Below are 12,626 nucleotides of genomic sequence, written 5' to 3'. Positions count from 1 at the left end.
TCAAAGACCTGCATTAGCTTGCCTTAGACCCTAGTGGGAGAAACATACACTTAATTAGACTAAATTATAAAGCAGTGTTTAAGGCCGTGGTGGGAGAATGAGCAACATCAGTGGGTGTACAGAGGGCAGAGTCTCTTAATCTGACGGTGGGCATCCTGGGAGGTTTTACAGAGGATGTGTACTGGAGGTGTGAAGGCTGAATTATGCTTTGACAGGAAGTGAAGCCAGCCTTGTAACTGCTCCAGGTGGCTTGGGACAATATTGCTGCTAATGCTTTTTTTTTAGAATCATGCTAGTCCACTGTGTATTATTTTTTATTACTCTGGGTATGTATGCCCACAAAATAGTTTAATCAATTAATTAATAATTTTTTTTACTCACTATAAATTGAAAGGCCAGTATGATTGTACCTAGCTAACCTAATGAATTTAGCACATTTATATATAATTAATACTTTTATATATTAAATTTAGAAGTGTAAGTGCTACCTGTGTGCTGATGAGGCCCACATTTATTTGACTCTCCTTGGATATCTAACAGGCATCTCAGATATAGTATATTCAAAACCAAAGTCTCTCCCTACCTGTCCCCAAAGCATCTTAGTTAATTGCAGTAATACCTTCCAGTTGCTCAAACCAGAAACCTTGGAATTATCCCTGATTCTTAGTTTTCTCTTGTGCTCCATAACTAATTTGTCAGAAAATTCTGTTGATTCTAATTTCAAATATATCCAGAATCTGATCACTTTATACTACCTCCAGCTGCTGTCACTGTGGCCCAGGTCACTGATGTTGCTTGACTAGATTAATTTATTACAGCTTCTCTGCTTCTACCATTGCTCCTAGTCTAGCTAGACTCACACAGAAGCTAGAATAATCATTTAAAAATGTAGCTTAGAGCCTGTCACATACCTGCTTAAAACCCACCAAATTCCCAGATTCCTTAGAGCAGAAGCTAAAATCCTTACTTTGGCCTACAAGGCCTCACCCAGTCTTCCCTTCTTTGCTCCCCTCTTTGGCCATGTCTGTAATTAGTTTTCCTTCTATTCACTCTGCTCCAGAACCTCTGGCTCCTTACTAATCCTCCAAAACGCTAGACCAGTTCCCATCTCAGGGCCTTTGCACTTATTCTTGTCCCAGGCATCAGCATGGTTTTGTTTGCTGCCTCACCTCCTTCAAACTTGTGCCCATATATCTTTTCAATGAGATCATTCTTGACTGCTTATTTAAAATTACACTCCATCTTTCTTCCCCCTACTGTCCCATCTGCCGTGCCTTGCTTTATTTTTTTCTCTATAGTACTTAACACCTTTTAACATGCTATACAATTTGTTTACTTATTGTTTCTACTGCCCCCTTCCAACTAGAAATATAAGTACCCTATGGACAGGGATTTTTTTGTCTGTTTTGTTCACTGCTATGTTTTTAGCAGCTGGAATATTTTCTGGTACATAATGGATGCCCAATAAATAGTTACTGACTATATGAATAATAGTTTTCTATGTTCTTTTTTGAGTGATTGAAGAGGCTGAGCTTTTTAAATTATTTTTACACTTTCAGTAACCGGATTTAAATATCAGTTGCTCTGAACTAGGGAAGTGGTTCCTTGTCCAGGCTGAGATCAACTGGGTATCTTTTTCAGAAATAGGACTTGTTAGCCTTACCTCAAGCCAATTAAATCAGAACCTCTAAGGATGGGACCTGGTCATTAGTGTTTTTTAAAAGTTTCCCCATATGATCCTAATGTGCAGCCAAGGTTAGAGCCACGTGCTCGGGAACATTTAAATAAATATGAATGAATGAATGAAAGTGCACCACAACTACCGCACCAGAGATGCAGATTTGGACCAGCTCAAGCATTAGGATTGGATGTCAGATGTTGGCAATGAGAGCTTGGTCCTGAGCAGCACAGCGCAGGGAGGGCCAGTGGGGGAGGAGGAAGGGAAGGGGAAAGGGAAGGTGAGTAGATGGAGAAAACAAAGAGGGGACTCCCAGGTAGCTGTAGCTGGAAGGAAAGTTTGTTCCCCTGGTCCCTTGGCAGCTGTTGCCAATTGACGATTTCTGTCTAAAAGGCATAGTTCTGTTGTGGGCTGCCTAGTTAGTAATTTGTGTCAAGGCAGGTATATTATATTTTAAGACTCACTAATTTTTCCTCTCTCTGAAGTAATCAGGAAGTGAGCTCAGTTTTAAATAATGAATACAGGTCTCTGAGCACAGTGAGAATAACTTCTCAAAACTTGGAGAAAGAGATTTGAGCTATTTTAACTTAAGATGTCAGGGAATAGTAGGTATGGAGAGTGAACGGCCTTGATACGCAAGCTCTGGGATTCCTTTCTGCAGTTGAAATGTTTTTGTTTTCTTGAAGGTTTCAGAGAAGGTGGGAGATATGATCAGAGTTATTTAAGGAATATTTATCTGGCTGGTTATGTGGCAAGAAGGAGTTAGAAGGGATAGCTCTGAAGAGAAGCAGTGAGTAAAGTGTCCTAGAAAGCAAAACAGAGAATGAATAAAATGGTGAAAGATGTCAGATCCAGTAGGAGAATGGCAGAACCAGCCAGGCCTTGGATTTGGAAATAAAGCAAAGAGACAGCATCCCATTGTGATTAAGAAGGCAGTGGTTGGAAGGAACACATAAAGAAGGAGACAGAGAATTAACGTGGTAGCTACTGTGGATGTGATAAGCATTCCAGACTCTGGAAGTCCTATTTTCATGGTTAGAATTAGAAATTTTTATTGTCTCTGCCAGGCTCTCAGGCTATTTAAAAGCTTTCAGTTATACCCTGAGTGTCTCAGTTCTGTGAGGTGCTGGGAAGGATTTACCTGATGTCCTAAATGTGACTTATCTAGCTTTTATTACTCTCTCCATACTCGAGTACCAGCCTTAACCAAACTGAGGTTCAGCCTAGTTGATGAGCAGAAGGGATGCCCCTCGCTCTCTCCTTTGTCCAACCAGGTTCTTCTCTAAATGTAGATAACAGAACCTGTCGAGGTGCGGAAGGCTTCCTGTGCTCAGGGACAGAAATTCCCTCTCTGCCCCATTCCATTCCATTCCCAGCAGTTTCAGTTTCTTTACTATTATTTTTAGTCTTGCCATGCACAGGCCCTACTATAGCCCCTCCCTTTCTCCTTGTATCTCCCTCCCTGTCCTTAATAGGTGGCTCTCCCCACTTTCTTATAAATGCCTTTCTCTGACCCCTCTGTCTCCCTGTGCTTTTGGTCTCTCCCATGATCCCCATCTTGGCAGCCTGACAGGTGATTGGCAGGTGAGTGTGTGTTGCTGATCTACAGCCCCAGCAGCCTGTCTTAACCCTTGACTTTGCTCCCTGAAGATTACAACCGATTGCTTTGAAACTCGGTCACAATGAAGCCAACATCCACAGGGCTGGCAAGAAGTAATTTAGGTACTAGCTGACATTTGAACATATTTAACTATACAGAAGTTTTTACTCTTTTCAAAAATTATCTCCTCCAACTGGCTTCACGTAAATTATCCTCGTTAGTCTGAAACAGTGGAACATCCCTGCTGCCTTTGCCAAGGTACTGTGAGTCCTCTTCTGCTGCTTCATCCCCTTTAGTCAACCTGCACAATTGAGGATTTTGTTTCATTTTTTACTTTTCCAGAGTCTTAACAAAATTTGGAAGCTATTTGAGGTCTTTTTATAATCCTCCCAGTCTGTGTTTCCTAGGTAACATTTTAGTGTCTCATTTTATTCTTAAGTACATCCACAGCCATACAATCATTGACTAATTTTAGCCTTTAACCTGAATTGGCTATAAGTAATATTTTTTCGCAGTAAAAGCAGTATTAAACTGAAAGTTGATTACCTGCATTCTACATTCTGACTTGCATTTCTTTTAAAATACCTTATGAAGCTGTTTAAAAATTGGAATGAAGCATTTAAAAGATCCTGGTGGTATGGCTTTGCTTATTCAAATCCTCTGTGATTTGTGTAACCCAAGACTACCAGTGAATTTGTAAGGGAAAGTAAGTTTAATTAAAATGTCAGTTTCCTAAATGTAATTATTTGTTTATGAAGGATTATTTTAGGTAGCTTTTTATGAAACGCTGGAGGGCACTATTATGAAATTCCCATAGCAAGGGAGGGAATATGATGAATTTGACAGAGCTGTTTGTGGGGTTCTGAATAAAAATGCCACGCCCCTTAGAGGTGCTCTGTATGTCGTATATTGATGCCGGTTACCAGGAATTAACCTCCTGGAACTGCCTTTGGATTCTGTCATATTTCAAGTTGAACTGGCCAATGTGGTCATAGGGAAGGTGACACAAGCGTAGTCAGTGACTGTCAGCTCATGAAAAATGAGCCTTAATTGAATCCGAGGGCAAAACACTCTTCAAGATCTCAGTAGAAAGCTGGCATGTGAGAGCCAAAGTAAACCTGTTTCCTCATGTTTGAGTCTTTGCTCCATTGGAAGAGAAAGAATGCTCCGTTTATGGACAATAAATACAGGGCGGTATCAGCCACAAGTGGCCCAGTGTCATCATCTGACCCACCTTGAACTGATGAATGGGCATGGATGTAGGATTTCTGAAAGCTCAGGAGTCAATGAACTAGAATTAGAATTTTATCACATGTAGATAGTTTCTGGAATTGTTACTTCTTGCTATTCCATTAGTTCTAGAAGATATCTTTGGGTTTTCCTAAGTCTGAAAAATAGTTTAGATTTGCCATCGACTCTCTGCCTATTATCAGCACTTTAATAAGTTATTCAAACCTCTTGGGTCCTCAGTTACCTTCCCTAATATGAGGGGACCGATCTGGCACAAATAAAGTTTTCTTTCCTACAGAACTTTATTGTATCCTCCCACTGGGTCCTGGTCGAGGAAGTAATTTTTTTTTTTTTATTGTGGTAAAATGTACATAACAAAAGTTTACCTTTTTAACCATTTTTAAGTGTACTGTTCAGTGGTGTTAAGTACATTCACAGTGTTGTGATGAGATATTTTACAGTGAAGGAAGCTAAGAGATAAAGTCATAATTCACATAGAAACTTTGTGCCAGAAGCTGTGCTAGACCCCAGAATATGCATGTGTAGGAGATATTTATGTGGCTGGATAGAATTTTTATGATTTTCATCTTTGTAGTGAGTATAATACAGTATAATTGGGAAAATAGAGTAATGCTGTATGTGTATTATACGTGGCTATATTTAATAACAGTTCACATATGCATATGGTTACACGTAGCAAAATGCATCCTCAACATTCATAGGTTTAATGGTCATGCTTCAAAATATTTTCGAGCAGCTCTGTGGGTCCATTTCGTGTATTTCTGATTTGGCTGTGGTACAGACATGGGGCTGCTGTCAGGACATGAGCTCAGCAAGCTGCCCAGTACCTGCAACTCACAGAAGCTACTTCATTCTTTACATGTTCCCAGAACAGTAGCTATGAAAATTTTGGGGGTGTTGGGATCAAAAATACCCTGTAAAAAAAGCTAACTATAAAAGTAATGTGGCTTTAGAAAATGGTGATTTTTTAATTGAGGTATAGTTGACAATATTATATTAGTTTATGGTGTACAAGAGTGATTCAAAATTTTTATAGATTATACTCCATTTATAGTCATAAGAAATGGTGATTTTTATATAGAAAATAGAAATACGGGGTACATTACTGAGGGGAACATTAAGAGGGATATCAAATTTAACAGTGATTCTGATCCTTGACATGTATAAGTTCATCTTTGCTTAATCAAGAATAAGAAAACTTGACCAGTGAAACCATTTTAGCTACTAGTTTGGCTCCAATGCAAAATCTTGTGAAAAAGTTTAGTGAAAGTGAAAAGACAGTTACCTTGTGGTATTAAGATATGTATAGGAAATATGTGACTGTTCTCAGAATATGAATTGAAAGCCAGAAGCTATGCAAACATTTTCATAAAGGATTTCCATTAAAGTCATCTTTCCATGATTGAAGACTGGTTTGAGAAATTTAGTTCCCCAATGTGGAGCTAATAAGAGTGACCACATCAGCGTTGCTTGTCTTCCCGGGAAGTGTTTTCTTGGCCACTGAAGATACACCTAGAGAGAAGGCTGAATGGAGCAAGCATCTCCCTCTAAGCTTTTGTGAACATATGTATCTAAAGAAGGGCAGTGAGCCTCAGAGTTTAAAGTGGCCAAGGATATTCCCCCTTGTCTTAGGAGAAACCTGACTTCTCTTCAAGTATACAGAGTCCCCTATAGCCCTTCTGTATTGATTTTCTATTGCTGTACAACAAATTACCATAGACTTAGCATCTTAAAACCACATATATTTATCATCTTACTATATCCATGGGTCAGAAGTCCAGATGCTGCAACTTGGTTTTTCCAGGGTCTCACAAGGTCACAATCAAGGTGTCAGTTGGGGTTGCATCTCTTTCTAGAGTTTAGATCCTCTTACAAGCTCATGTAGTTGCTGGAGGAATTCAGTTCCTTGTAGTTATAGGACTGAGGTCCGCATTTTCTTTCTAGCCGTCAGTCAGGGACTGCTCTCGGTCTTGAGGGTCTTAGCCACGTGGTCTTCTCACAGGGCCTTTCACAGTCCCTCTCAAAACATGGTTGCTCACTTCTCCGAGGCCAGCAGGAGAATCTCTCTGACCTCTAGACCCTCTGTCAGAGCTCAACTGATTAGGCCAGGCCCATCCAGGATACTGTCTTTTGACTAATTCAGTGTTTAATTGGTCAGGGATCTTAATTATAGCTGCAAAATCCTTTTACTTTTCCTTATAAGGTCCTGCCCACACTCAAGGTCAGGGATTATGTTAGGGCATGGGTCCTTGGGGTCATTTTAGAATTTTACCTACCATACCTGTTTATTTTCTCACTGTGTCTCTCAGGGTCAGAAAGTGGAGGCAGGATCCTCTTTGCTCTCCATGGCTGCTTCCAGACCATTGCTCTTCCAACATTTGTGAAAAATAACAACAACAAATATAACTAACAAAATATCGAGACTTTGAGACTTGGTCCATTTGGCATTACCATTGTCTCTCCTGTTTCATTGCAGTCTTCTCTGTACTCCTTGTGTCTCCTGCTCTTTCATAAAAGACACGGGTACCGGCCTCACAACCTTGTACTTTCCTCCAAGCCTAGCTGTTATTCTGGATGATTTCTGTTTCCATCACCACATGGAGATACGTCAGGAGTTGGGAGGGAAGAAAGCATAGCAAGGAGCACGTGCATCAGCCCTTTGATTCTTTAAATGACTTTAATGATGTCTGAAAGATTATTAGAAACTTATTTTGCTATCTGTTTTGTATTTTATATAGTCTTTTGGTTATTGTTCCTTTAGGTACTTCGAAACATTTTTGCGGTTTTGTTTAATACCAGCCTACCTTATCTGTGGTAGGTAGAGAGGTCAAGGATAGGAATCAGGTGCCATGTTTGGGGTATAAAGCTAGAGCCCAAGCAGCCCACCTATGGGCTCTGGGCATGGTGTTGGGTATAGCTCTCAGACAGTGGAGTGAGGAGACCCTTGAGGAAGGGGAAGCAGCGAGTCAGCCCAGGTTCTGACTGGTCAACTGTATGGAGCTGCTGAGACAGCCAGAGCAGTCTGTCATTTTGTTTGTTTTTGTTTCTTGTTTTGTTTGTTTAACAAAGGTGAGTCTGTTCCCTTTCGTTATGCTTTGGTTGCCAAGTACCAACAATATTCTGATGTTGGTAAAGCCTCAGTCCATGGTAACTTGAGGAAGAACTTTGTCCAACCCATTTTTCTTTCCTGGTCCTGCCTCCGTTCTCTCGTGTTGTCCTGAGTCCCACACTGGACGGCGACTTCTTGGAACATCTGACCTGAGAGGCTAATTGCAGAGAGGTTTTCCTGAATCTCGTGCTGAAGGCTCAGAATTCAGCCTTAGTGACAGAGGCTTGCTGTCTCAACTAGAAAACGTTCCCTACTGTTGTGGACCTTTTCGCATTTCACCCTCTTAGCCATCCCTGTTTCTCTCCGTAGCCCTGCAACATGCATCAGAGCAGTGGGCAGGGACTCTGCATGAAGCCTTTCTGTGAGCTGAGGTGGGGAGGAGGGTGTGCGTGCTGCCTGGCAGACCCAGTTCTCCACAGCTGCTCTATCCAACACTGTAGCCACTGGCCACAGATATAAAAAGTAAATGCAAACTAAACAACATTAAATAAGATAAAAAAATTCAGGTCGGGCTTCCCTGGTGGCGCAGTGGTTGAGAGTCCGCCTGCCGATGCAGGGGACACGGGTTCGTGCCCTGGTGCGGGAAGATCCCACAGGCCGTGGAGCGGCTGGGCCCGTGAGCCATGGCCGCTGAGCCTGCGCGTCCGGGGCCTGTGCTCTGCAACGGGAGAGGCCACAACAGTGAGAGGCCGGCGTACCACAAAAAAAAAAAAAAAAAAAAAAATTCCGGTCCTTCCTTACACTAGTCGCGTCTCAAGTGCTCAGTAGCCACGTGTGACTAGCGGTTACCATATTCAACAGCAGAATTAGAGAACACTTCCATCATTGCAGAAAGTTCTCTGGGATGGTGCTGCTTTAGAGTGTTTCTTTCCCTTTTGTCCTACAGCAGCGGCAATACCAGTGTCTTCTCTTCTCTTGGGGTCGAAGCTCGCCTCACTCACTGCTCTTACGCCTGCAAGTCAGCTTCATGCAGGAATTACCTCCTTCCGCTACAGCAGGACTTTAGGGTGGCCTAGAGAAGACTGCCATCTCCTGGAGGGCTCCCTGATGGTGCTGGAAAGGCCATGTACTAGTTTTCTATTGCTGTAACAAATTATCTCACGCTTAGCAGCTTAAAACAGCACAAATTTGTTATCTCATAGTTTATTAGAAGATCACCACAGGTTTCATCAGACTAAAATCATCCACCTTGTATTGTTTTCTGGAAGATCGAGAGGAGAATCTGTTTTCTTGCTCCGTCAGGTTTTTGAGGAAATTAAGTTCCCTAAGGTTGTAGGTCTGAAGTCCAGATTTCTTACTGGCTGTCAGCTCTAGAAGTTGCCCACATTCCTTGACTCCTGGCCCTCTTCCTCCAGACACAAAGCCAGTAAAGGCAGGTTGAATCCCTTTCACAATTCAAATGTCCCCTACATCTTCCTCCCTCGCATCTCTCTGACTTTATCTGGGAGAGGTTCTCTGCTTATAAGGACTCACGTGACTAGATTGGGCCTACCCTGGGTGGTCTCCTCAACTCAAAATCCGTAACTTTAATCACATCTGCAAAGTCTCTTTTGCCATTTGAGGTAGCATATTAGGGCATAGATATCCTTGGGAGGGGTGTTATTTGGTATACCACATGCTTCCAAATTAATTCTTTGCACGTTATTAAGCAAAAATAGCTTATTTGAGATACAGTTTATTTGAAGAGGATAATTAAGATCCTACCATCTTTGTGTAAATGATATTATTAATTTTCCTTGGAGACAACATCAGGGGAAGGCAGGAAACATCAAGAAAGGAGTAGAGAAAGTGAACAAATAGGGAAGGTGGTACATGGAGAAAATCTTTACTTCTTAAACAATGTTTTATATTGCTTTTCACATAGTGGAACATACAACCCATAATACTGCAATTTGGAGTACATTGATAAAATATCACCAAGATATCTCTGAATTAACCACTTACTCATATTTTATCTTTAAAAAAAAAAGAGAAAATCTATACAAAAGTGGCATTATAATCACGAAGATAAATATCTGAAATGGAACAATGTTAAAGAAAATAAGCCTGTCAAATTGTGGGTAATTATGTGAGAGATTTAACAGCTTTCCCACCTATTAGATTGCTAACTTTTTTGATTTTTATGACGCCTCAATAAATCTATTTGATTTTAATGTTTGTTACCATTCACTTGTTCATCATAGATTTCTGACCTCATTTCTAATTTAGTATTAAAATATTATGTAACCATTTAGTTTAATCAAGTGATTCTAGACTGTTGTCTATTGTACAGTGATACTCTATAATAAACTATATTTATAGTTTTTGAGGATGAATGTAGTATTTATATTTCTCATCTTTCATTTTATTTATCTCATTAGCTAAGAAACCTTTCCAGCTTGGACCTACGTCATATCACTGAACTGGATAATGAAACCGTGATGGAAATTGTCAAGAGGTGCAAAAATCTAAGCTCTCTCAATCTCTGCCTGAACTGGATCATAAATGACAGGTAACCATTGTAACATCTTAAAAATACTTTTCCATAGGGAAACATGTGCTCTATGTACCAAGTACTGATTATCATTATAATAAGGCATGTCTACTTTGATGAAAATGTGATAAAGCCATGACTTTTAAAATAGATATGTTTAAGTTTTGAAAACCATTTAGAAGTATACTTTTAACCCATCCATTGCTTATATTTGCAACAAGGTTTTTATGTGCTAAGACTCAAATGTTTGCCTGAACAGTTATAATAATAGAAGTCTATTGAATTTTCTCTTTGTCACCCACCCAAGACATATTGTTTATTTGTCACTTTAATATTTTTGCAACTTTTGTGTTAATTTTACTTCTCACTTATCAAGGAAACTGGTTCTGAGAAACTGTTTCAAACATTATGCATTCAGATCCTTTCTCAAGGATGACATTTTGTTTTCTGTATAAATAGAATTTGTTTTGAAAATGAAAGTCATGTGATGGACAGTTTAATATGTAGTGTAAAAATGTGTAAAATGGGTAGTTTTAAAAACAAACAAAGATAAACCAGTTTTTCTCTGAAATATTTAATGAAGGGAATAAAAAGATGCAAGAACCCTTGAAAATAGATTTCTTTATAATGAAAACAGCTGCAGAGTTAGCACTACTCTACTACTGCTGATTAGTTTAGGTGGATTCTTAAATATAAGCGTGAGATAAGATTCTTGCCCAGTAACTTTTCAAGAATAAATTTTTAAAAAAAGTTAGGCCACCAAAAATATTTTGCTTTCAAAATAGACAGCAATATTTCAGCTATAATTAGAACCTATTTAGATTTAAATATTTTTCACAAATTAAAGCAGAGGTTTATTAAGTTTGTGTGGGATAATGCTTTAAATTCAATACACTTCCCCCTTTCACTTTTAATTTCCTTTTATACTTTTAACAATAAAATCGTGTAGACTACATTTTCCCCAAGTATGGTAAATTCTAGTGACTTTTCTTTTTTTTGCGTTACGCGGGCCTCTCACTGCTGTGGCCTCTCCCGCTGCGGAGCACAGGCTCCCGGACGCGCAGGCTCAGCGGCCATGGCTCACGGGCCCAGCTGCTCCGCGGCATGTGGGATCCTCCCAGACTGGGGCACAAACCCGTGTCCCCTGCATCGGCAGGTGGACTCTCAACCACTGCGCCACCAGGGAAGCCCCCTAGTGACATTTTTATAAAATACCCTGCATTGCTCTTTAAATTATGTGATCGCTTTTGACTTAGCTCTTTCTTAGTAAAATTTTTCTTGAAAAATTTACTAATCCAGAATTGGCCCATGGTCATCATTTATAAAAGGTGTTTATTGTTTTTGAGTAACAGTCACTATGTGAGGTGGATCAAAATCTAAAGAAAATTGATGAAAATTTTAAAAATTAAATTATTCTCTATAATCAACATTCGCCTACATAGCCAATTATGTGGCAACTTAAAAATAATCTTTTAAGTGTTTTTCATAATAACTAATAAAATAAAGTACATGAAAAACATCATCCTGTGGTTTAGGTGTTTAGCATTAGCTTAATATTGAGGTAAACTTCTTGGTAATGCTTCAGATTGAAAGGTGAAAACTATTTGTGCCACAATATGGTTATGAAAACGATTGCCTTTCATTCCACAACAGTATTCTATGTCCATGCATAGAAGACTCAGTACTTGGAGCCTACAGAGGTAAATTAGATGCAGTCCATATATGACTATAAGGGCTATCTGCTCAGTAAACATTTTGCTTAGGTTTGTATTATTTACACAAAGATATTCAGAGATTTCTCACCATTTAGCTCTTCAAATGCTTATTTAGCCACAACTGGGTATTTACAAATAAAAAAGTGGGCAGCCCTCACCTTCTCTTTCTTAGGTTCCATCTACTCAGATCTCTTGCTATTTCAGTCATTTTTTTCCTAATTATAATGGTTATTTGGTATTTGATCCTAAATACCTGTACTGTAGAGATTTATTTGCAAGGAATGAAAGTGTATTTTTATGTTTTTAATGGAAAAGTTTGGATTAATTGAGAAAACATGCATTTTAATGAGGCTGAGCGGTAGAGTTTTAAAGATCAGACTCTTTTAGGTTTTAATTACACTGCTTGCACTTATCCTGTGTACTGTAATAGGAGTTTCAAACATTAAAACCCACTTTGTAGTATCATCTAAATTACTCAGCTCATTGTTCTTGCCATACTCTATCACTAAGCTAAGTAATATTTGTAATTATATTGGTATAAATCTAGGACTTCCCATCAGACTTAATTATAATTTCAGCACTTAGCCGAGATGGGTTAGTAACCTTTCATATAGAGGACACTGGACTGCACTAATGCATTTAGCCTATCAATTAGCGTCTGTTTTACATTTGTTCATTATTATTATCCGCTAGTAAATCAGGAGGCATTTATTAACCCCCTACTAAATACTTGGTGCTGTGTCTCAGACTGTGGAGCACTGAGTCCCTGCTGCTCTCAGAAGGTTTTCTCTTTAGGTGAC

General features: G+C 39.4%; 1 protein-coding gene across 3 annotated transcripts in view; it reads left to right on the top strand.

Moving 5' to 3' along the window:
- The window catches only part of FBXL17 (F-box and leucine rich repeat protein 17), a 479,571-nt gene that overhangs the window by 157,064 nt on the left and 309,881 nt on the right, over positions 1-12,626 (top strand). For all 3 annotated transcript variants that reach the window (XM_079916975.1, XM_079916976.1, XM_079916974.1), the window contains one exon: positions 9,999-10,129. In XM_079916975.1, coding sequence (XP_079773101.1) covers positions 9,999-10,129 — 131 coding nt within the window. The remainder of the gene's footprint in view (positions 1-9,998; positions 10,130-12,626) is intronic.

The sequence above is a fragment of the Stenella coeruleoalba genome (genome assembly GCF_951394435.1).
Source record: "Stenella coeruleoalba genome assembly, chromosome: 3".
Lineage (NCBI taxonomy): Eukaryota > Metazoa > Chordata > Mammalia > Artiodactyla > Delphinidae > Stenella > Stenella coeruleoalba.
This window is presented reverse-complemented; position numbering and strand designations above follow the sequence as displayed.